This window comes from Coptis chinensis, chromosome 1 (genome assembly GCF_015680905.1).
Source record: "Coptis chinensis isolate HL-2020 chromosome 1, ASM1568090v1, whole genome shotgun sequence".
Lineage (NCBI taxonomy): Eukaryota > Viridiplantae > Streptophyta > Magnoliopsida > Ranunculales > Ranunculaceae > Coptis > Coptis chinensis.
In genome coordinates, this window is record NC_141456.1 from 8,769,586 (window position 1) to 8,795,938 (window position 26,353).

At 35.9% G+C, this 26,353-nt stretch overlaps 1 protein-coding gene and 1 pseudogene across 7 annotated transcripts; one reads left to right on the plus strand and one right to left on the minus strand.

Annotated features, from left to right (window-relative positions):
• Nucleotides 1–904: 904 nt before the first annotated feature.
• On the plus strand, nt 905–6,280 carry RIK (RS2-interacting KH protein). Of its 7 annotated transcripts, none has more exons than XR_015211149.1 (12): nt 905–1,210; nt 1,302–1,386; nt 1,456–1,554; nt 1,618–1,667; nt 1,762–1,837; nt 2,190–2,321; nt 2,406–2,501; nt 2,752–2,845; nt 2,943–3,060; nt 3,244–3,763; nt 4,693–5,560; nt 5,785–6,280. XR_015211149.1 is itself a non-coding variant. In XM_086589196.1 (12 exons), the coding sequence occupies exons 1-12, from the start codon at nt 1,143–1,145 to the stop codon at nt 5,895–5,897; spliced, it is 1,713 nt and encodes a 570-aa protein (XP_086445322.1). In that variant the 5' UTR covers nt 916–1,142; the 3' UTR covers nt 5,898–6,280. The 7 variants fall into 7 exon arrangements, 6 of the variants coding, with proteins under 6 accessions (XP_086445322.1, XP_086445314.1, XP_086445328.1 ...); XM_086589196.1 differs by having other exon boundaries at nt 916–1,210; nt 1,459–1,554; nt 5,296–5,560; XM_086589188.1 differs by having other exon boundaries at nt 917–1,210; nt 5,296–5,560.
• Nucleotides 6,281–23,104: 16,824 nt separating this feature from the next.
• Nucleotides 23,105–24,927, minus strand: LOC147521899 (uncharacterized; annotated as a pseudogene).
• Nucleotides 24,928–26,353: the final 1,426 nt, after the last annotated feature.

A 26,353-nucleotide genomic window follows, 5' to 3' on the forward strand; every position in this document is an offset into this window, starting at 1 on the left:
AGGGAGAATAAATGTCTCGACAAATATAGTTTTACATTTTAAGTAGTATTTATCATAATTCTTTTATTGTGATTGGGAATGCATTGTTATCCAAGTAGCTTCAATATTATCTTTGCCACATTGGACATTCTTACAAAATTTTAATCAAACTTCTATTGTTAAACCTAACAATAAAAAGAAGTCGATAAGTTTTATCAAGGTTTGACGCTTCCTTTTTATAAAGAGTGGTGCAAGAAATTTAAATGAGTAATTAATATAATTTTCATATCTCATAGCTATGCATAGTTACTAATATTTTTTAGAATAATTTAATATAATGACACCCGTTCGTAGGACACGTTCATGTGATAAATCTTTTCAAGTGGGAGTAGTATATTCTTTGAGGATATGTAAACAATCAATCTGTTTTAGTGATTTGTACACATTAGTACGTAAGTTGAGCGGTGATGATTTACCGCTAAATCACGATAAATCTAAGAAAAATAGTATACAAACTAGATCGAGTTTAAGATAATTTTATTTGAAAATTACGGATTAATATCTTAAACCACAAAGTGAGGAGGCTATCTCAATTTGATCTCTTAGTTTCCAATTACTTATGCACCATAATCGCTGCTCATTAATGTATTTCGTTTATTTTCAATAAAAATATATTCTGATTCGAAAATTTGTGTGAGATATTTTGTAAAGCCTTTTCAGCACACAAAATTTTAATTTCCTATTTGGGTCCAAAATCTAGTTATTCCCTATTAAAAAAATAGATGAGCTTTTACTACATAATTACAATTACCAATTACAATTAGAATCCAAAAAAATCATAATCATGTTAACTATCAAACTCGAGGTTCGGGTTTTAAGACTTTAAAGACTTTAGAAAAAAAAAACCTAATGCTCAGCATGGTTTGCATACTTGTTGAAACTAGATTTGGGGTTCGGTTTTGGGCAAGACGGACATCCCTAATTTCGGGCAACAAAAATTCCACCGTGCCTCGATATTTTGTTCTGTCACAGACACTGAAACGGCGCGAAGCAGATGATAAAATAATTGAGGGACTAAAATACCCTTAGAAAATTACACACGTATAAAAGTTGCTGAAGAAACTTTTCGTAACAGAACCCCCGAAAGAAGAAAAAAAAAAACAATGGCAGAAAACAGTCGCCCGAAAGTTTCTGAAGAGTTGACGGCAACAACAACATCTGCAAAACAAAGGTACTCTTGGATTTAGTTTTTATTTTTTATTTTTATTATACTACTTTAGTAGATCTAGGGTTTGAATTTGATTTCCCTTACACGTCAGCAGAAAAAGAAGAAAGTGGGACGAGCCTGCCGAATATTTTATATCAGCTGCTCCATTTACTGCAAATATCCCCCAAAAAATAAACCTGGTAATATATTTTTATTTTTTTACTTCAATTTTTATGGTTTACTTCAATTTTTACGGTTTGTTGTTGCAGCAGAAAATACAAGATGAGTTAATAGCTCGTGAGATTGTTATAAATGATGCGGAGTCTACAGTTCGATACAAGCTCACGAAACGCCAAACGCAAGACGAGGTTGTTTTAGTTTTTAATTAGAAAACTAATAGATAGTATTTTATATTGGTCTAATTATTTCAGAAAATGATTTTGCAGATTCAGAGATGTACTGGTGCTGTTGTTATAACGAGGTGAATAATGTCTTTCTAGATCAGTAGTTTTTAATTGTTTAATATTGTTCTTGTTCGGTCGTTTAATAATGTGTCGGTTTGGTTGCTTTTGTAGGGGTAAATACCGCCCTCCAAATGTGTTGCCTGATAGTGAGAAGCCACTTTATCTTCACATTTCTGCTGGGTCGCATGTAAGTCGTGATTTTCAGGGTTTTGAATTAAATGGATTAACTTCACGTTTTGAGGGGTTTTATTAGCTTCTAAGGGTGACACTAGAAAGTATGTGAGTTTGAAGCTTGGCATTGTATAAGATTGTTCAGGCAGTCTATTGATGCTATATGACTCAAATCACATATTGTTTTATCACATTAGAGCTATGCACTGCACAATGAAGCTCACACCCATCCCTTCCTCTGCATTCAGACTACTTGAGTCTCCCTATATTGTAACTAGCACAAAGCAAGAGAGACATTGGCATCCTGTCTGCATTTATATTATGGTTTTGGTTTAGTGTATCTTGAACCATTTGAATTGCTTGTGCAGTTAAAAGAGACAGCAGAACGGATCATTGCAGTGGATCATGCAGCGGCTATGGTTGAAGAAATGCTTAAACAAGGCCAGAATTCACATCCCACTTCTATCCCTTTTCATTCTACTACTAACGTTGGAGGACAGGTATTAGGTTACATATTGCACCAAATTTCACTAACATGTAAAAGAAGGGAATTATTATTGTAAATTGCTTGATGGGTTTATAAGTTTTTGCAGGTTTCTCATCCATTTAATGCTTGTGTGTTTTTGGGGTTCGATACTGATCCATCATTGAACATTGGCTCTCGCATTCGCGGACCAAATGTGAGATTTTCTACTGTTTGTTTTATTTTCTGCTCCTCATTCACTCTTCCAATTATCCCAGTTTTTAAGGAAACTTCTTTTGTTTGTTGGTCCTAGCTATATTAACTTCCAAATAACTCTTTGTGTAAGTAATTTCCATTGCATATGCTGAAGATAAGAGATTCTAATGTATTGAAGCTTTCTCTGACATCCCCATACAATTGGGAGAAATTGTTTTTGTGCTGGTGGTGGTTGGGATTTGTTCATGCAGGACCAGTATATAAATCACATTATGAATGAAACAGGAGCAACTGTCATACTGCGAGGACGTGGTTCAGGAAATTTAGAAAGTTTAGATTGCGAAGGTGAAATCACTTTTTTGGTCTAGGACTTCTGGAATATAAATTTCGACATTAAATTCCATTTATTAACCGCATGACATACTATATACCAACTTTGCAGACTTCCAGCAACCACTGCATTTGTTTTTATCGTGTAATAATCCAAAAAGTGTTGAAGATGCAAAGCTCCTCGCCGAAAATCTTTTGGATACAATAGCGGCTGAATGTGGTGCTTCCAGGTAACTACATGAAATTCATTGTCAGACCTATGAGTTAATTCTTTATTCTTTTTTTCTTTTTCCTTAGTATTTATGCAATTATTATTAAGTCCAATTACGTACAGTTGGTTTGTCCCCAATATGGAGTTTTCTGAGCAATATGAATATTAAAGATGATTTCTGTGCATACCTTCTCTGTTGTAGGGTATCATCCTCTAAGGTTTACAAAGCTGTTCCGCCCCCACCGCAATTGATGGCTGGGGTTCACAGCTCAGGAATTGATCAAAGAGTAAGTTCTGTCACGGTTCCTAGTATGGCATCACCAACCATAAGCTCTACATTAGTAACACCAGTTTCATCGGTTGTGCTCCCTGGGGTCAATGGTACTTTTCCTCAATCGGCAGTTTCACAATCTGGGGGGTTGCTCGGTTATGGACAGCCTCAACCAAACACGGTTAGCTATACCCAGCCTTCCGTAGGTGGTACAAGCTATAGTGGATATGGTGGGATATATCCCCAAGCTACACCACTACAACAAGTTGCATTTGTTCTGAAACAGTCTTCTCCTCCTGTCATGTCTGTCATTCCTCCAGCAACATCAGCAGGAAACACAACAACAAAGTTGAATTCGAGCTCTAGTTTTGGTTCAGAAAAACTGGCTCCTCAAAAGCGGAAGTTTCAGGAGCTACCCATCGCTTCAAAGATACCCGCAGAACGCCAACAGGTACTGCAAGCATCTTTCATGTTAGTGTGGGGTCATGAGAAGCTAATGGACGTAATTGTGTGTCATACAAATTATCCTAATGAGAATATGTAATGTGGCAAAATGAAGAGAAAAAATTTCCGAAGATTTTTTGGTGTTACGGTGTTAACTCATGCAATGATATTCTGTTTTGGTGGCCTTTGAAAATGAGGGGAAAAAAAATATTAAAATGAGGGAAAAAAAATATATTGATGATAATCAATATGTAGTAGTTGCAAGAAGATTTCAAAAGATAGAAAGCTGAATTAATTGCTAAAATGATGTAGAAACAAGATGTCTAAAGATAATTCATTTATTTGACTTTTTAATTATTTTTATATTGCTAAACTTGTTATATGGAGAAGTGTCACTTTTCGAAACTGAACTATCACAAGTAGTTGGGTTTTTCTTTTTCGTTTTTGTTTTTTTAATAGTATGAGCAGAAATGTGTGATTCACATTTTATTCATTTGATAATACACAAAAGTTTATTAAAATAAAATAGTAGCTACAAGTGGTGGGGAGAGCATTCTAAGTGCCAAATGAGAACTTGTGTTCTGAAATTGCACTGACTTGAGTTTGCCAGCACTAGTTGAGGTCTAGCAAGTTTTTTGTCCAAAGTCAACGTGACCATCTTTTAAAACAACAGCATTAGATTTTTTTTGGCTTTGTACTTCCAATATCCACGGTGTTCTAGTTTGCAAATACACGCTGAAACGGAGATAAAGCTGAACTCTCTCATGCAGTCACATGTTGATGCATGGGTTTGTGTGGTTACTTCTCTGTCGCTGTCTGTCTCTGTTTCTGTATAGAGATATAGAGATACTATATAAATACATATTTATTTGATTCCAGTATACCTATGATGTATTATGTTGTAGTCATACTGACTATCAGTACTCACTATTCCAGGTATTTTCTCTGACCTTCTCTGAAGCTGACAGGCATTTAAGGACCTGGATTAGTTTGTATGTTTGACAGGGTTTCTAAATTGGGAGCAATCTGAAGAGAGTATTTACTGCTCGAGAGACCTGTAAAAGATATATATTTCTCTTATATTAATCTATGGTCATTAGTTGTTGTACCCATTGGTATAGGGGCACATTTTCCATAAACCTGCCATGTCTTTTCAAATAAACTTCTGGCCGCTTGGTGCCTTGCTATGGTGATAATCAACCGCACCCCCCCCCCCCACCCAAAAAAAAATGAGAGAGAGAGAGAGAGACTGACTTTGAGCTGTGAAGAGTTATACCCAATTATCCCCTGACGCTTTGGTTGTATTCCTCAAATGTCCCATCACATTCTGTTAAGCCTCCAGCTGATTGACATCTGGTTTTCCAAATTGTATTGTTGTTTTCTCCAATTCTCCCACATCCAGATCAATGCACGAGGTGTTGCATTTATAGAGTTAGAATTGCCTCTGGTTCTGTACAGGGATGTTCTTATGTCATACGGCTCACCCCCTCTAACTGTAACTTATATTATTGTTTTTCAAATATTGGTTTTGTTTTTCAGAACTTACTGCAGAAATCAGAATTTGTTAAGCCAGGTCCACCTTTAGAGGATTCCAGCTTCAGAAACATTTCATACATACCGCCTCCAAAGAAATTGGTCCATACATCGTCAACTGTGATGCCTCCCCCGCCTCCAAGAACTATGCCTCCACCTCCTTCGAGGACAGTGCCTCCACCACCATTAAAGCTAATGTCATCGACTCCATTTTCGGAAGCCGGTCACAGTATTTCAAATCCTACCAAATCAACATCAGACCCTGTTCCAGGTGCGTAAAAAAATGATCCTTATTAAGACAATTATTTACTCTCAAAGGATATGGGTATAATCTTGTATTTTGCTGCCCCTCGTGCGTAAGTGGGGTAAAGTCATCGGCACTATGGGCAAGGATAGTATTTTTACTTCCGTGTGCAATTTGTGAACAAAAAATAGCATGTGTTCAAAATACTAGTGGCTTTCTTGTGTTACTCATTACTGTGTTAATTCTTTCAGATACTTTGATCAAACTCATGGAATATGGGGATGACGATGAAGACCTTGAAGAAGAATCACAGAAAAGCAATGTTAAGCCAATCTCAGTTCCAAAACCCTTCTGGGCCTTGTGAATATCAGTTGTGCTTCAGTTTTCTGTCGGAGTGCAACTTCTTGTCGCAGTCATTTAGGTGGAGCTAGTGGTAATTGCAGAGCCTCGTCTCATTTGGCCAAGTCAGGTGGTAATTTGTATCCTTTGGTTGGTCTGTGTTGCTGGAGATTTTGATATGTGGCTCATCTCTGTTTCTGATAGTCTACTGGAGGAGTGTTGTTTCTTAATTTGAAGGCGAGCAAATGTATGTACTTGAGCTTTTCTGTTCTTATGGCAGTAGTTGTTCAAAGTTCAGAAAGAAAGAATGTAGTGATCAGAAGGTTCAGAACAGCTATGTACATGAAGGTTCACTGAATATCTACATTTTGGCACCTTGGGTACAAAAAAAAATTATAAATTCTGGTCTACTATGTATTAATTTATTAAAGTATTAAACCCAGTAAGGCAACGCCAAGTCGCCAACTGTGTAAGTTGCGAATCTGCTGGTCACTGGGTCCTGTCCAAGCATACCCAATAACGTTGTTTACAGGCAATACCGTACGAATGGATGATGGACGGAATTGGATGGACTAGAAAACCGATATATTGATGGCATTTCTCCGTTTATAATGACAACATAGTTCAGAATCATGTGTACAGGTTCTCCTGTACTGTGTAGTGTGTACTGTACATATTCTCCTTGAGATTAGTTTCTTGAGTCGGGTCTCAGCCTCTCAGGGCATCTTCTGGGAGTTATTCTAAATTTGGTTCACGAGTGACCCTTTTGGCCTTGTCTGAAACTTCCCCAGTGGAGTTCCAGTGACAAAAGTTGAATCATGTCTGCAAAGAAGATCTCTACGATCTATTTAAAATCATGCTGATATCTTAATGCATATTGACAACAAAAAGGGGATGAACAATACCTACCCCCCACCCTAGGTTTCAAAAAAAAAAAAATCCCTCCTTTTTAGTACTTACATTCTAAATGATTAACCACATCTCCAGTCACTACTCCTTGTCCAAAACTCCAAATCATTGGTGAGAAGCTGGACTAACCAAGAAATATTTAGTACTAAAAGCGAATTGGACTTGGGGGTTTAAACTTTAGAATTATAACTAGTATGTTGGCACCACTTTTTTTAGCACACAAAAAGTGAGAAGTGGAGCCTACCATGTTGACATTTTAGGTCATTTCAAATAGGAGGGGCGTATGAAATTTTTGGTACCCAGAGCTAAAACCGAAAATCCGCACTATAAATCGGGCCATTCTCTTTATAGAAACTAGCATTTTGCGCACGCTCTATGAGCGTGAAGTTAACCATGAGTTGTTAATACGCACATAAATTATGTGTATACTTATACTTTTCTTACCGAACTAATCAAATTTAAAAAGAGGAGAATAATACAATCTAAGCAAAGACAATATATAGTGCGTCCAAAATAAAAATAAAAATAAATTTATCTATATAATGGTGGGAAACGATTTTTTATTGTTATTAGGCAAAGCCATTTGTATGACTAGAGATGAAAAAATAGGTGGTGGAAGAGTTTGGAATTGGTAGTTGGGTTTGTCAATCCAAATTTAAAATTTAATAATGGCAGTTTCCAATTCAATTAGCCAAGCCCATAAACCTCCTAAGCAAAATAAGTCCATAAAGCTTTCTATAAATTTTAGGCGGATGTAAAATAGAAAAGTAACCGCGCCCTAAACCCGTCAACCAATAAATGAGGTTATGAGATTGATAAATGGTGGTCTGGTGGAGTTGGTGTATTGAAAGTTTGGAATCCCAATAATAGTGCACGTGTGTCCCTATGAAGTGAAAAAGATAAGGCACATTTGGTAATTATGAATGTGAATTAAGAGTAGTTTGATAAAGATAAACAGCAATTCTCCAATATGTACAAAAATTGCTATTTGAGTTTTATTTTTTGGGCCCACTACAATAAATAATCATTCACGTATTGACTGACACACAATGTCTTTATTAGACATAACAATTTATGTATTATAATTTGTCTTGGTTGATGTAATTAGATAAAAGCAACAGGGACAAATTAGAAAACGAAAAAATCCAGTCGATGGAAATGGAACTGTTATGTGGGGAGTGTTTTTTTATAGGTGAAAAAGGAAAAATAAGAGCAACGGGGACAAATTAGGAAACGAAAAAATCCAGTCGATGGAAACGAACTATTACATGGAGAGTTTTCTTTATAGATGAAAGATATATATACTATCCTATTTGCACGTGATACTCACGTGTGAGCTAGCTTATGGGGTATTAGCCGTGTTCTAAAAGTCAGTCTAGGCAGTTGCCTAGGCACAAATCGGTTAAAAAAGCAGTCTAGGTGGACTAGGCGGTCGGTTAGTTAGGCTAGGCGGGCTAATTGGCTCAATTTTTATTTTTTTTTATTTTTGTTCAAAAAATCATTAAATGTCAAAAATAAAAGGGCCATAAAGGCTTGAGATTTAAATGAGTTTAAAATACTATAGCCCAATGTAAATTATATACCACTAAAAGAAAGAAAACTTGTTTTTGTATGAAATTGCTATTTGGTCTTCCTATTTAACTCGAGCAGATCACTTGTTATCTTTTTCCCTTTTGTAATAGGTATTTTTGTTTGAGTTTATTTTTTGAATTATAATAAATGCTTATTTTCTTTATTTTTTATAGTATGGTGTATGCATAACTAAAAACTAGCGCCTATATGGGCTATGTGCTAACCTACTGTTTGACTACCCCTAGCGTTTTTTTTTTATAACATTGGGTATTAGTAAGTAGACCTGCTCACATGCTAGTATGCTACTGCACAATTGAAAATTGAAGGCGACCGAAATCCAACACGTATAGAAAAAAAGCTTGCTACATCCATATACTTTAGAGAACTAGCCACGCAATGTGGTCGGGCCTGCTATTCTTAAACCCATTATGTGTAGGCCTATTAATTTTCAGGCTTTTCATTTTGGTTGATGTGCTTAAGCCCATTTGTATAATATATATATAGTTCCTAGTGTTAGCTTTTGCCGAAACAGTAACATTATAAAGTTACAAATATAATTAACTGAAGATTATAAGTTTGATTCTTTCAAATTAATCCTAAACTTGTTAACATAACAATGGAGAAAAATGAATGTTATTGAAGAACAATTTTAAGAGTAAGAAAGTTCTCACATGTTATTTAACAATGTTAGCAAATCATTATATTCAAAGTTTCTTAGTGAACGAAAATTACATGAGTTATAACTTTTAAGACGTGGACATCACTAAGAACTTAACATGGTCTTATATCGATCAATGATCTTTTATTTTTCTATTATTTATTCATAGCTAGCCAAAGAACCTCACCTAATGATTGTGTGGTGCAATCCTAGCCATGAAACAAAAGATAAGGTAAGGGCTGTGATGTTTGCAACTTGGTGAAAGAGAAGATATTTGATGTTGAAGAGTAGTTGCAAACTTCTAACTTGCCTTGAAAAGAACATAAAGTTAAAAGATGACTAAAAAGCTTGAAGAAGTAAAGAGAAGATGGATCATTGGAAACACAAAAATGAACTGCCATTGCCATTGAACATATCAGTAGATAAGTTAGATACACAAAAATATCAATAGACACAAAAATACGACAAAATTCCGCACGTTCAACTTTATATTTCTCTTTCACATTTCACATAGAAAGCAATACATTTACATAACTAAATGATCTCATTAGTAGTCCTAAAGGCAGGTGCAAATAAATACCTACAATAAGTCATGCTTATAGCTAATGCTTATTCAGATTAGCTATATCTCTATATAATAGCTAAGCCGATGCCAGATTTTTCACTAATGACAAAATAGTTACTATAGCAACTCCTTTTCTAGACACCTTTGCAACAATCTATGGTATGTATCATTGTCTGTTCCGGAAGAGCTTGAGAAGTTAAATCCTAAGAAATTTTGTCATCCACTCTGTTGTCTCCTATTCGATCCATCTCTTAATTATAATATTATATTGTTATAAACACCTTAATATGCATATGTTTAGCACTTTGAGAGCACCATTGCTCAGTAGCATTGCCCACTGAACTTCCACCTCATGTCTTGAATTCCCTCCAATGTCCCAATTTCTCCATCAAAATATAAAAATGACACACAGAACAAACGTTTTTAGAAAAAATATATTAGAAACAAAAGGAGAATTTAAACATACTTCATCATCAATTTAAAAAACAATTAAATGACAAAAAAAATAGGTCAAGAAGTATGCTCTTTCTAGCCCAAATTCAATACATCTCAATAAGTGTTTCTTCAAATAGAAAAATGACACCAAAATAGAGTCAGGTCATTACCAGAAGCAAAACAAAGAAGAACCTCACAATAACATGCATGTTTTTGAAATAGATACAAAAAATAAATAACTAAAAATCATAAATAACTAACCAAGAAAAGAGAAAGAAAAACAAAATGAGAACACAATAATTCAAATAACAAATATTGACCTTGCCTTTTTTCATCACATACCTTAATTCGATTGAGATGTTGAGCCTTTTTTCATCACATACCTTAATTTGATTTAGATCTTGAGCCTTTTTCCTGCGTTTGGTTGTGTATATGGTCCCCAAGACCCCAATAAATAATTCTCGTTGATCGCGTCTTAGGGATGAGATAGTCACTTATCATTGATCGATATAAAAAACGTTGAAGGGGCTTGAAGGATGTATTGAAAAGAAATGATAGAGTTAGATGGAACTTTCAACTTTTTGAGAAGAAGAAGTCTACAATAATAACGATGAAGTTGTTTCTTCGAACAATTTTGATTAAATAAATAACCAATTAAAGCTATAAACAAATGATATCAGTACAAAGGTGCTGAAAAGTGTACCTACATCCATTGCGTCATATTGTTCTATTTCTTTCATTGAAGCTTGAAGGTCGATTGGCTTTGCATTAGACCGGAGCCAATTTTGCATGCATATGAGGGCTTCAACCGTGTTAGGCCGCAAGGAACTGTGAAATGGATCAAGTATACGACCTATTGTGCTAAAAGCAGACTCTGATGCAACTGAAGTCACAGGAATGACCAGTACATCCCACACCAGGAGAGAGAGGAATGGATACTCGGTGGCATTATTCTTCCACCAACCCAAGATTTCAAAAGCTTTATGTCCACTTTCTTCTTCAAGAGGATATGTCAAATACTTCTCAACCTCTGACACACTCCCCAACCTTTGCTGCTTCTGGATATACCTTCTCCATTCAGTAGCAAAGTCGTTGACCTCATCGTCCAAGACAATTTCTTCACTCTCATTATGTGATGTCATACTTGGGCTATTCCCAGCATACCACTCATGCAAACGTTGTAATGTAGTATTCACTTTCCTTACAATCGAATCGATCTTCGAGGCTTTATATAAATCCATCAAACTAAACCTCACATATTCGAACTTGAACCTAGGATCGAGAACAACCGCAACTAACAATAACAACGGGTTGATATTATTTTCGAGGCTCCAATGCATACTGTAATGGATAGGTTGATGTAGAATGAGATTCACAAATAATGTCATCAATTTATGTGAGAAAAAAATGCTTTAGTTGAGGACGGTGATGATGAGATGATAACCGTGAATATATTTCTGATATTCGTATCCTTCTTAACAACAAAAAGTAACAATGACCAGTCAAAGTACTTCTTTCAATTCGCTCTTTGTATAATGTTGGTTCTTCCAAGTAATCCTTAGAAGATAAAAACATCTTAACATCTCATACATTATAATTTCATATTAATATATTTATTTATTTTTTTTTATTATTTTTTTTTCTTTTTTTTTGAACCCAAAAAAAAAAGAAAAAAGAAAAAAAAAATATATATATATATATACAAACATCAGTATTTAGTATTTAATTTTCAAGGTAGAATTATCCCTCTCAATCACTCTTTTCCGGAGGGCTACTATAAGACTTTTTGCTTGGATTACTTGTAATCATCATCAATTAGTGAGGATGAAGAGGGAAGATGTACTTTTGCATTCATCGTTTTTATTGTGTTTATTGGGTTTTGTATTTCTAACGGCAAATAGGAAAATCATGTGTGTGTTTACTTTTTCATTTTAGACACAATTGAAAAGACCAAAAGCTTCTTTTATAAATTACTATACACACCAATAATAAGGTTAATTTGGTAATCAACCAACTAATTATTTGTTAAGTGAAGACTTTTTTGAAAATTTTGCTGATGTGGCTCACTATGAGCATCCTGGGAGAATGGATATTAATGTAGGTAGGATAAAATATTTAAAGCTACCATTTTACCCTTGTTCATGTGATATTTAATGATGAGAAAATCTATTTAATGATAGTGTTTTATTGTGACGATGTAATTTGAAGTAGGGTGGAACTTGGGCGGGTTAGGTCGGGTTGAGGCATAACCCGAGTCTAACTCGAGTTTCAAATATTTTAACCCGAGCTCGTGACCAAGTCCTAGTTGGTTTTTAAATTTTCAACCCAAGTCCTAGCTCGACCAATTCGGGTTGGGTTGGGTTGGGTTATGTCGGATTGGTCAAACGTTTTGGATTTTTTTTTTTTAATTATGAGATAAAAAACACTAAAATTGAAATCTTCTAATGAAATAAAAAGATTTGATTGTTTGAAAGGAAAACTAACTTTGTTGATTACATTATTTTCTCTAAAATAGAGACTCTCGACCTTATTTTTTACAAAAATCGAAAGAATGAAATATATTGTACATATTATATGCACACAAGCTCGGGTTTTTCGGTTTTTTGATATTCTAACCCGAGTCTAATCCAAAACCGAGTCGGGGTTTTGATTTTACAAAACCAAGCTCGGACTATAGATCTAACATATTAGCTCAAGACCAATAAAAATCGGGTTTTAGTCCATCGGGCTTAGACTAACCCGACCCAAATTTGAGATTCAAAATGTCCCCAGACAAAAATGGAATGTAGGTGGAGCAATTTTTTTTTTATAGGTGTTAGATTAGATATATAAGGGTTATATATAATATAATATATCTATATAACAAAGAAGGATGGAATGGGTTGACAAATTCCACCTCATAAGAGCATTCCCAATGCAGGTGAAAAAGAGGGGGATGCGAAAATTTTTACCTCTTTTTGGTTCAAAACCAGTGCCCAATGCAGAGGCGAAAAAGATGGTGACTATTTTCCCAAGTCATTCCCAGGGTGAAACCTTCAACCAAGATAGTGGCTGACTCGTGAACTTCGGACGGGATATTGGATTCCGTCTCGTGTGTGTGTGTTTTTTTTTTTAAAAAATGGGTTTTTTTTTCGAACGGAATGTTTCATTCCATCTCGCATGATTTTTCGGTTTTTTTTTAAATTTCAGATGGGATGTTTCATTCCGTCCGGAGCATTTTTTCGATTTTTACGTCCAGACGGAATCTAACATTATGTATGAGAATTTTTTTCACCTTTGCATTGCGCAACTTCACCTTGCTTTTCACCAAAATGGTGATAAGAGGGGGGAAAATTGCCTACATGGAGGTGATAAGAGGGGGCAAAAATTGACTTGCATTGGGAATGCTCTAAGGTGATACGTGGTTGTGTCACCCCCCTAACTATAGTCACTAAAATGTTTTTCAGGGGTGAGTTAACAAATTTTTTTGGAGTGAGTTTAAAAGTTTTTCTCACCTCACCCACCCCACCCAAAAAAGGCTTGGACTGTTTTTGGGTTGAATTTTTATGGGTTGTTGGGCTCTGGAAACATGAGTATGAGCTAATTTTTAAAAAAAATAGGGGTGGGAGGGGGGACACGTTAGGGGCGCCGAAGGCGAGCATATCTGTGTTGTACGGTGTGCCGTACGGGGGCAGATGCGCGTGGTGGCGGGCGCCAAGTTTTGTCTTGATAGATGACATCGCGTCGGGCTGAGGCGAAAGACGCCAAGATATCGTGCCTAGGGCTGGCTCAAGCCAAAATGTGGCCTTAGGCAAGACCTTTATTTCTTATGCCATCTATAATCACCAAAAAAATTCACTATATATTCACAATTTTATTATAAATTAAGAGCGAAAATCTAATATCATGACTCAAATCAAACGAAAAAACAACAAGAACGTAACCAAATAAACATCAAAACTATATATAAATAAATAAAATAATAGATTTATATTGAAATAAAAAAAAAAATCACAAAAACTGTGAGTATTAGATGATGAATTGATGATTAACTGTTTAGAACTCAAAAGTGAAATTGACAAATGGGTAAACTTGAAATTGGTGAAATAGAACAAGTGAGAGAGAAAGATTTAAATTAGAAGTGTAATGACAAGTTCTTTAATTAAGACAGTTTAATTAAGAGAGAGAAGAAAATATATAGAATGTGGAGATTCTTTTACTAAACGTGAGATTTCCCATTTGTTTTTATTCTTCCAATGAAACAATTTGATTAAATGAGCACTCCTACAAAAACTTAAATTACTATGCGCTTGTAGCTATTGGATTCATATTAATACATCAAGATGTCATTTGTGCAGTGGACTATTCGATTGTATACACTCCACATTAATTCACTCCGAAATCTAGTGGAGTTGATAGAAAACCCATTTGTAAACAAATGGACATTGACTATCATATTCTTTTTTGGTGTTTTTTTCTTTATAAAATTAAGTAATAATAAACAAATATGTGGATAAATTAGAAAATATGAGGCCTTCTAAATTTGAGGCCTTAGAGCATCTTTAGCAGTGATATCAACCTAACATCAAAACACCAAACATCAACCTAGCATCAAGAATTTGGTGTTTTTTCAACTTCAGGAGAACTACATGTTGATGAAAATACCAAAAAAACACCAAACCAAACAGCAAATCTACCAAGATTTGGTTCCAGGTTTGATGTTGTATCAAATCACTTACGCGGTTTGAGAAACACCGCGCGGTTTTGGCAAAACGCGTGGCTTGGGCTTGCTGCTAAATGGGCTTCTATGGCGCGGTTTTGGCAAAACCGCGTGGGCTTGGGCTTCAATGGGTGCGGTTTTGCCAAAACCGCGTGTGTTTTTTCTGAAAATTAGAACTGTGGTGTATAGAACTTGAAAAATTATGAGTTGTGCATAGAAGTTAAGAAATTAACAATTGTGCAATTGAAGAAATTAAGAATTGTAATTCAAAATCGAAAAAATTAAAGAAATTAAAACCTATGATTATGATTATGCAGATCAAAATCTATGATTATGATATAATCATATAATATCCAAAATAATCCAAAACCTATCATATTACATCAAATTTATTTAGCTCTCTTCTTACTCCCCTTACCACTCGATCCCTCTCCTCTCTATTTGGGCGTTCAACCTCGCTCCTCTAAGTTCCTAATCGAGAATCATGATCTTCTCGTCAAGACGGAGGTTAACTACTTCACCAAGTTCCTCATATCCCCTCGATGTTGCTGCGTGTACACTTGCATATTCTCATACGCTTTTCCGAAGTCTCACATATACGACAATCGAGATTGCCGATATGTCCGAGAATATGCCTCCTCTCTTTCTTGGCTATAATGATACGAGGCAGTCCTCATCCCATCAAACATAAGAACTTGGTTCTCATATCTTTCTAGAACCTCAAAGATAAAAATCCAAGAAAATACAAAGCGTGAGTACATATTATATATATAATGAAGAAGATAAATAAAACAATTAAACTCACCATGGTATCTTGATCAATATGTGGCTCTAACTTCGAGAAACGAGCATGAGGCACCTCGGAATGGAAATATAAGTAGGCTCCCCATCGTCCACACACGGTAAACATCCGAGGATTACCGCGCACAACCACGAGCCGGATGATATGCATTCGAGAGATTGTGGGTTGTAAAAAGGTTGTGGCGGATGAGGAATACGTAGCTTCACGCCTCATCCCTTCCAGCCCACAAACTCGAAGTTCTTCCCCCGACCAACGAGGAGGCAACAACGGACCCACTGGCATTACACGGTTCCACCATCTATAATAATCGATCGCCATCGGCTTTCAACAACAAAAAGAAGATGATCCGCCAAGGACCACAACTAGCATGAACTTCATGAATATAATATGAGTTCTACCCCAAAACTTCGCATCCCACTAACATCCGGCATGGGGCACACATGGAACTCCATAACGCCCAAATCATCCGCCTCCAACATCCGTCGCCACGATCAAACCCGACAAATACATGTGGCAAAACAACTCGCGGACGTGACAACACACAAGCATGATTGCATAACCGGATCGTCAAAGGTAGTAGACAACCAGAATCTCGTGATTTTTAAATCACGTATTTTTATTTAATAAATTAATTAAATTATTTATTTTTAAAAATTAAATTAGTTAATTTCGGGATCAAAAAACGGTTTTGGGGGCAATCAAAGTTTGGACCCAAAGATATAAACACATCAATCTTTATTTCACCGAATTTATGGTTTTCTGTGTATTGATACTGTTCATTATCCGTGGTATTGGAATTCGGGTCATCTGTTTGATTAAACTTTATTGAATTTCGGATTTGAATTTAACTGTCGAAACTGTGTTAAATTGGGTAAACTGTTAAGCTTTGGAGAGCAAAGCTTCGAGGAGCGTCAATGGCGGCTCCTCTGTCCGTATGCGTGACTGTTAAACTGTGATGGGGATGGGTTGGTTGAAATCGGTGGTTAGAATGTCAGGATGGATATTGGGTGTGGCTGTAAAGCTCGCACTGTTCATCAATGGCGGCGCGAGCTCCGAAATCGTTTTTGTTTCCGAAATCGTTTTTGTTTGTTGTTTGTTTTGATGTTGGTTGTTGAGGTTTGTTGGGGGTTGGAGTACGGTGGTTGGGCTGTTGGGAGCCTTGAACAGGCGTCAATGGCGCCGAACGTCCATTACTGTGTTACTGAAGGATTGATTTTTGTTTTTATTTTTGTGTTGAACTGTTTTGTTGATGGTTGTGTTGATTGTTTTGTTAAAGTGTGAGTGTGGGGATGTATATGGGGCTGTCGAGTGGAGCTTCAAACAAGCCATTAATGGCGGTCCGAAATTGTAGATCCAGTTGGGGAAAGTGAGTGATGTGAGTAAATCGAGTTTTGGTTTTATGAGAGTTCTTTGATTTTTCATAAGGAGTCGAACCGACTTGATGGAGAGGTGAGATGGTGGCGGCGCGTGAGCTGCTGGTGGTGGAGCTGCTGGAGGAAGAAGATGACACTGTTCATCTTAGTTGGGCCTTTTTGTTGGGCCTTTGTTAGTTTAGATTGTTTTGGGCCGGTTTAGATTGTTTTGTTTGGGCCCGGATTCTATTTTAAGTTGTTGGGTCGAAATGTTTAAGTGTTTGTTTGGGCCAGTTTCTTTTGGTTTTGATTGGGCCGGTTTCATTTTAATTTTGGGCCGAACCCATTGGTATTTTTGGATCAGTTTAATTAAGTTTTGTTTGGGCCTTCTCCAATTATGTTTTGGGCCAGTTCAGTATAAGTTTTTGGGCCCGTTTAATATTCTTTGGGGAGGTCAATAGGACTTAAAATAGATCTATATGGGTTCTCCAATGTTTAGACTTTCGGGTTAAGGTTTGGGGGCATGACATGAGCCACGACTGCTTTGACCTTAGCCCACGAACCAAAACTTACGACCTGGGCCTATCAAACATGGAAACGAATATTTGAAACTTTGACATCCATGACTTGTTGACTTTGATTGTTGACCTTTGACCGCCGACTGTTGACTTTGACCATGACATGTTGACTTTGACCAGGACAGTTTGACTTTGACCATGACCTGTTGATCTTGATTGTTGACCTTTGACCGTTGACTGTTGACTTTGACCGTTAACCTTTGACTTTGGAATGTTGACTTTTTCCCGTTTTTCACATATTTAAGAATATGGACAAATATAATAATAAAATATTGTCGAACATTATATAACGTTGTTTGTCATTATCTAATTATGATTTGACGTGAAGTAGTGTAAAAATATATATATATATATATATATATATATTGAGCTTTGATTATGGACCGTAGATTTGTTTAATTGTGTTACATTTTATGTTGTAAATTATATGGACAAATCAAATGTTGAAATTGGAAAGTTCGATATAAATTTGGTTGTCATTATCCCATTAAGATTTGACGTTGATATTGTGATCACGTAATATGTTGGGATATATATATTGAATCTGCAATAGTTTTGGAGACATAGATGTATAAAAGCTTTATTATTTTATATGTGAGATGCTAAACAAGGTAAGTATAATATGTGTGGATATTTTCCCACCGGTTTGTGGCAAAAGCAATAATATATTGCGTGAAAATAATAAAAGTGGTTACGAGATATAATTGAGATATTTCTAAATAGTGTGGCTTAATTGATAAGGTAATTGACCAAGCGTGATATAGTTGAATTATTATGAGTCAGATGGATGATGACCTTTGAATAAATTAAGAACTAAAATCCTAAACCCGACTATCATAACTCATGTGATGCATACGTAAAGGTATTTAATATATAAGATGTTGATATATAAGATGTTGTATATATATGAGATGTTGATTGACATCGTTGGGCAATCGTTAAATAATAGTGGCTTGATATATAAGATGTTGATATATAAGATGTTGTATATATATGAGATGTTGATTGACCCATCGCGTTGGGCAATCGTAATCGAATAGTGGCTTGATATATAAGATGTTGATATATAAGATGTTGTATATATATGAGATGTTGATTGACCCATGTGTTGGCTAATCGTGAAATCAATAGTAGAAATATATAAGATGTTGATATATAAGATGTTGTATATATATGAGATGTTGATTGACCCATGTGTTGGGCAATCGTGAATAATAATTAGGCGATTATTCCGTTCGCAAATATTGGAGCGAGACCCGATATTTTATCAATAAGGGCATTCTTACTTATATAATGGCTTCCGTGTGAGGATTTACTCCGGTGTAAAATCCCGCCGGGGTGGTGGTTACACAACATTATATAAGGGGAGGCATGTAGATGTACATGTTCATGGCGTGGGTTCTATTTCTAGCCAGCAAACTAGGTAAGACATGATCTGACGTGATTTTAGGGACACTCCAAAGAAAGCCCGAAATAATATAATTATGGTAATAAGATTGGTTGGTTATTGGTTTAGTTCAAACCTAAAGAAGCCTCGATGGAGGAACTACATGCCTTATTTATGATGCATAGTTTGTTGTGTGGTTAATAAGTTAAAGGCCCGATTGGAGGAACTACACCGCCTTTGTATTATTGTATTTAAAGATGTTGTATTAGTCGTTGAAAGTTAAAACTATAACTCCAGTATGGATGGTGTATATATATGTATATTATATGTTGTATTTTAGGACTACTCAAAGATTGTTTATAATCTTGAATTTGCATGTTTGTTTATCCGGTGTGTTCATTCAATGAACATAGTTGATAAGTTTTGACCTGTTGAAGAAGGTTGGGTCACGTTGCATTTTCGATTTGTTTTGTTTTCCCTCGAGGTGATATAAATTCTCTGCAACAATGTTTTGTATTTTCATTTGTAAATTTTATTAAAGAGTTATTGAAAGGAGAGTTGTAACCTAATCTTATTTGTGAATCTTTGTCATGAAGAAGACTTTTGTTTAAGTTAAAATTTTTATTGGTTTTTATTATCCGCATATTTAAACTGTTTATGGGTTTTTTGGGAGTTGAGAGTGCGTCACACCTCGGAGATCGAAGAGTCAGGGACAAATAATGTTTTTCCTAATTCTATCGAAATTCGGGGTGTGACACAAACGCCAAGGTCTCCACTCAATAGATGACAATGATCTAATATCAATCTGAGCACGAGCCATACATATATTATTCCTAATCTGCCCTATGTTACGAGTCAAGTGAGGCCCCGACCAACTAGCAAATCTAGGGCTTAGTATCGAAGAATCATGTCTATGTTAGGACAAAGACATCGAAAGTACTCATAAAACCAAATCTCTAAAAGTCTCGTGAATCCCGCAATCGAGGGACTTCTACTTCGAATGTCAAAGAAGCTTTATCTAACGCCGATATCAATGTGGCATATCTTGAGCTACCCAGTCATAATCTCTCATAGTATGCAAATCGATACATAAGCATAATATCCCAATCGTCGCAGAGAATGACCATTGGGAAACAAAACATGCCCAATAAAAACATCAAAAAGCCTTAACATACCGATCAACACCACCACTTTGCCCTAGAGCGATCAAAGCTAACTTCGTTCGTGTATCAAGATGCAAGAGGGTTCCATATATGTAGTCTTAATATGAGATAGCTTAATCCCGGAAGAATCATAAAGCATCCGCACCCAAACGAGGAAAACTTCATAAGCATACTATCCATATTCTCATAATTTGTATGAAAATGTATCGGTTGGCCTATACCGATACTCGAACCCGAAATCATAATGAAGTCTAGTGGTGTGAACCTTAATTCCGCCGCAAAGGGAAATGAAATGTATGAGTTCTACTCCACCATCTTCTACTAAAGTTATGACCAGTTTAGGTATACAAAATACTATCTCTAATATGTACAAACTCATTCAAACTCCTAATAACCTTCCACCACTCTCTAACACTAAGTAAAGCCGATCTAACTTCGGTTTCAATAACATCTTTATATTATAAAAAAAAAAAAATGTGCGTATAAGATAAATAATTAATTGGTCCAACTCAACTAATTAATATTCAAAATATTTAATCAAAACTAATTAATTACCTTAGTATTAGTCACTGCGCAAGACACGTGTTTTGGGTCACGTGTAGAAGACACAACTTCCATATCAAGTGCTTCTCCAGGTGCAAATTGTCAATCAAAGTCGTTCATCTGATACTCTAGTACATAGAGATATCTATCAGTCAGCGCGACATCCTCGGGTTCTTCTCCCCCACCGTATTGTACTTCCTTGGATTCTTCTCCCTCATCGCTAATGTCATTTGTGTACTGCCAATCATCACCGTTGAAAGGTTCAAAAAGATCCATATAAAATTTCAAAAGTTTAGGTAGGTTTTTTTTTTTTTTTTTTTAACTAAGGAGAGGGTTTATAATTGAGAAAAGAGTTGAAAGTTATTGAACCGCGCGACTTTGGTCCTGATTATATAATAGTAGCACGCGGCTTTGAGAACACCGCGCGGTTTTGGCAAAACCGCGTCGTTGCTTGGTGTTTTTTTGATGTTGCTCCTAAAGTTGCTTGGTGTTTTTTTAGTTGCTCTCCTAAAGATGCTCTTAGGCGGTCGCCTAACTCAACTCTTCCAATGTTTGTGCCTTACTGGCAAATACTAGTATATAAAAAAAGACTAAATCTATGGTGCGTGAGATGTATGGTGCGCCATTATATCTCAGCTACTCAGACCAAGGGATGCGTGTGTATTTAATGGCAAAGTACTAATCCAAAGGCCCAATATTATCTGCGCACTGAAAACATGCTAAAAAAAAAATAAGACGTTTTTTTTTTTTTTTTTTTTTAAGAGTATTATAACGTTGATTTTCGTTCTCACGTTAAATTTAGGCTGTGTGGTCACATCGAAAATTTCAGTGGTAGCTATAAAGAGGCTTAAAATCATGTCAGAAACTATAATAAATATTTGATGCTGCAAATGGCCCATATTCTTTCTTGATGCTGCATTTGACAGGTGACAAGTCAAATTTACGAGCATCAGCTGGAGTTATCTTAAAGATGCTGAGGGAGATACTCTCGCATCCGCCTTCACAAAATTTGAAGTTTGTAATGTTCAGCAAGCAGAGTTTTTAGCTGCAGAGTTGGCCTGCAAACTGATAAATCAACCCTCACCTGCTGATGCACAGCTGATAGAGATAACAAAATTGCTGTAGAAGCAATTCCAGATGAAGCAGACTCTGCATACTGGAACTACCTACCAATTTTGAGAAACATTAGGAATTATTTGAACGCATTTTGTTTGTGTAATTGGATAAATTATAAGTGGAACATCTATAGTTTGTGATTCCGAATGAAATTTTAGAATTTTGCTTGGAATTTTAGTTTTTTGAAAAAATGAAATTTCAAATATAAAATCAAAATATTTGAAATTCTGAAATTATTTAAAATTTCAAATATAATAGGAGTCGAAATTTAATAAATTTCAAATTTTAGATTTGTCGGAATTTCAAAATTCCGAACTATAGGAACATCATAGAGGGGGAGGCTCCTTCTATAATCCAATAGCTCATGAAGTATAGTGGTGTAGACTGTAGAGCCTCCACCAACCTTTGTGAATTGTAACCCACTATTGAGAGTTAATATGAAATGAGACGGAATAATCGGGAACAAAAATCCAAATATTTAATAAATAGTCAAACCTCAAACCTTTAACTGTTGTTTATAATAGCACACACCATAATACAAAATATCAGGATATGATAACCACTGATTTATGGATATGTATCGTAGATATATCCCCCTCTGTATGGATATATTACATTGGGGCATCTGCAAATATCGTAGATATATTAAGATATATCGATAAATATCAACAAATATCGTAAAATATCCCTCAACTGTGTGTGGGTATTGCTAACTGCAAATATCATAGATATATCATGATATATATATCACTAAAATATCAACAAATATCACTAAAATATCCACAAATTATCTATATTTTTTTTGAATGTGGTCATACTTTTAATATTTTCTTTGTACATATTTAAGATGATTATATGTCGTTATAAAGTTATATTCAAAATTTCAAATATTTAAAAAGTCACACAAATTACTACACTCGTTTGTAGGATCTATGAGTTGGGTGACCCGGCTTTTGCTCAAAACCCAAAACTACAGTGGTAACTATTCACTCCAAAAAAAAAAAAAAAAAAAAGTGAGAATTAGTGTTAGTAGCCCCCTATTGTTGAATCCTCCGATCCCCGACTACTACACTGGTTGTAACAAAAAAGAAATATTACAAGGTGTTAATAGGACTACGTATTACAAATATTTAATCCAAATTATGCTGTAAATACAGGAAATACAGAAAATAATAATAAATAAATACATAAATGAAAGAAAAATAAAACATACATCCTTTCGTTGTCACTACACACTTTGGAACAAAGTGGAAAAGCATTCTAGTAGTGAATTTAAGAAAAGGCAAGAAAGACAACAAAATGTTACGCCCATCAAAGAAAACCTAAGATGCTATCATCAACTAAAATAATTCCAGCAAGTTTGTGTTTTTGACAAAATCCAATGAAAATCTACGAAAGAATGGTGAAGATTATTGAACTCAGTAGTCATACAACAATTTCATTCTTCTCCAAAGAAGGCCAAAGAGAAAATATGGTTTATTCAGTAGTCATACATGCAACTTTTTGAAGTATACAAAATTATAAATACAAAGCCAATCCATTTTTTTCACACAATGTGAAGTTTATTAAACTGTTTCCTTGTGCAATAAGCCAATAACTAACCACTAGCAACTGGTACCTTCTCATAATCTGTGGACTGTTTAAATTTCGACGGAAGAATGCAACAACCACTAAACCTCTGCTGCAAATAGATAAGAGTCGCAAACAGCAGACCACCACAGGGGATAATAACATCCCACTCAGTCGAGAAAAAATCCCCACCATTAGCATAGATATATGATGCATCAAGATGAGGTGCATATCTGTGAGACCTATAAAGATCGTATGCATGAGGCAACAAGTGGATGAAAGTTATTCCAACATAGAATGTAGGACGAAGAGCTTTGTATTTTATGTTCAAAAATACATTAAGCAGTATTTGAGGCAGTAGAAAACCGTCGCGAAGCAACCCCGCATATTATCTTAGATCCACCCAAATTGAATGCCCATGGTAAACAGAAATACTTCCATATTTCCAAGGAGCCTCGTTATGATTGATCCACCAGTGCAACCCCGAAGCTACAAAAGCACCAATTAGATACAATGGTAGCAAAACAAATAGAGCTTTCTTTTCAGCGAGCAACAAACCCTTTTGGTCTCCATCCCCCAATTTTGAGGACCATGTCAGCTGAAGAAAACGAAACTGCAACAGAAATGCAACCATTGTGACTACTCTCACCAACACCTCATTCACCTCGAGCCATCCACCACTACCCATCACGATATTTTGCCGGTTATGGTTTGTCTTGAACAAGGCCTCAAAGTTCAAAACCAAAGGGATCATCTGCCCTAGAGTAAGAATGGCAAGCATCACAAGAGAAATCGATGGAAACAGGATTCTTCTTCACATGAAAGACCTGTAACCCGACAAAGATGCAGATAAGTGTATTAGAGATCAGAACCATACTGATCTCCAGATCCACCCTCCAGACAGATTCCGCAGCTTGAATTGTGGACAAGGAAACTGCAAACAACTGCAGTTTCTCAAAGTAAAATGGGTCCAACCACCTTCTTGTGCTTTCTACAGTTCCCTTGATATACGATGAGCTCTTTGAATTTAACTGCCGGAACTATATGTTGATTTGAATCTCGCAATCCATCGAATGAAGATTTGATGTTTACACAAGCTTCCAGTTTCAGGATTATAGACGCCTTCTGCAGAAATATCAGTACATGTACTTATCAAGGAGGTTTTTTTTTAGAAAGGTGCACCACCGACATTGTAATCAGGTGCCAAGCTTAAGCTATAGCTGAATTCAGAAGGCCCTTCAGGTGTTAGTGAATCACTTGAACAGATGACTCGGGTGTCACTGCATCAAATTCGATGATAGGAACACCTTGCTTGTAAAACTGGTCACCCATGGACAGCGGTACTGAATAACCCCAAGACTGTGCACCTTTACTGTTTCTTACTCTCATATCAAACTTCATGTCATATGAATACCCAGAAGGGTATATCACTCCCTTTTTTGCTGCTGTCTTCTTTGCACAAGACTTCACTACCCCGCCAGTCTTGGTGTACTCATACTTCAGACCTGGAGACAGATAAATTCTATTCACAGGACTCTGGAACACAATTTTATCAAAATAACCTGATTCATTAGAGGTTTTGTTACTCCATATTTGCTCCACAACACTACTCCTGTTTGTAATAGTCATGATAGCAGGGAACCACACACTCAACCTGATCAAACAATCCCCAACGGAAGCGTTGGCCAAAGAGTCCCTATAATTTAAGAATCAACAAGCAACAATATGAAGTGGATTATAATCTCCATTCCAACGTCCTTCACCAACTAACATTGCGCTAGGAGCCAAGGCATCCCTATACACAGCATGGCTAGTGTTGGAAAATCAAATCAACAACCTCAACCTTTGCTCATCGGAACACTAAAGTTCACTAAAAGACATGAATTCAGGTAAATCCCCAATGCTACTAGCAACAGGACTACAATTCTTAGTAGCATCACAATTACTTCCATACTCCAATTCAAACACACGAGACCACCAGTACAGTTCCGAACATATACTTATCTGAGGTCCCAAACTAAGCATCGAATCTTTCACAACACCACCCCCTCCAGAAAACCCACTCTCACTATCATCCACAACAAGTGGATACTCATAATTTCTAGGCGAAAACGTCAACATGGATATCGGTTCAAAATAATTCACACTATCACATACTCTTCCCCATCAATAAAACCTGTTTAAAAAACCAAAAAAGTACACTAAAACACACAATGCACAATGCAAACAAGTCCAAAATGAGAAAATAAGCAGACCCTTTTTCTTAAAAACGGAAAAGATTGTACCTTGTTCATGTTTGAATCCAAACTGATGAGTTTGCTGAGAAACTCCATTACAAGAGGTGCAAACAAGTGAAAATATGAGTAGAAGAAGAAGACTTGGAAGTAAGAGAAGAGATATTGTTTTTGAACATAGCATAATTCCTTTCCATTAGAGTTTGTTCGTCGGTTTGTAATAACTCTCCACTTTCTTCCCTCGCCACCAGCACCACCAATTAATCCCAATTATATCCGAAAATATCATGATTAAAACAAAAACTTGTTATATCATCGAAATATCGCGATATATTCTCAAATATCGTCGATATTTACACTGGTATCTATCCTAATTAATATCTCGATATTTATATCACACAAGACTAGGCATTTCGGATTTTTTTTTTCTGTTTTTATTGATTGGGAAACATATTTTAAATGAGATTAATGACTCTTTGATGCTGGCCGGATCCCACTATTGAGACTTAATATGAAATGAGATGGAATTATCAGGAACCCAAATGCAAATATTTGTACCTTTCAATTTAGAAAGTAAATCGTCAAACCTTCAACTGTGTTTATAATAGCATACACAATCACAAAGTGTCGGCTGAGCACTGAAGCCCATTCTTTTGGTATCTTCACCCCAAAAGTTTTTTTACCAAATTTGGTTATTTGGCACCTAGCCCAAAAATTTCTTTTCACACTAGTCTAGTGCACGTGTAAAAACACGTGTTGTGTTGTGTTGTATTTTCTCAATAGAAAAGGTCTTACAAATTGACCAAAAATATTAATTTAAGAGTGAATTTATCCTTATAGCCATGTTTGTCTAACTTTCCCCTAACATAATGGCCCACCAGTTTTGAAAATCTGTTTTA

Coding starts and splice junctions, on each gene's coding strand:
- RIK (XM_086589188.1), top strand. CDS start 1,143: ATGGCAGAAAACAGTCGCCCGAAAGTTTCTGAAGAGTTGACGGCAACA. Junction 2,322..2,405: donor CTACTAACGTTGGAGGACAG/GTATTAGGTTAC, acceptor TGGGTTTATAAG/TTTTTGCAGGTTTCTCATCC. Junction 3,061..3,243: donor GCTGAATGTGGTGCTTCCAG/GTAACTACATGA, acceptor TCTCTGTTGTAG/GGTATCATCCTCTAAGGTTT.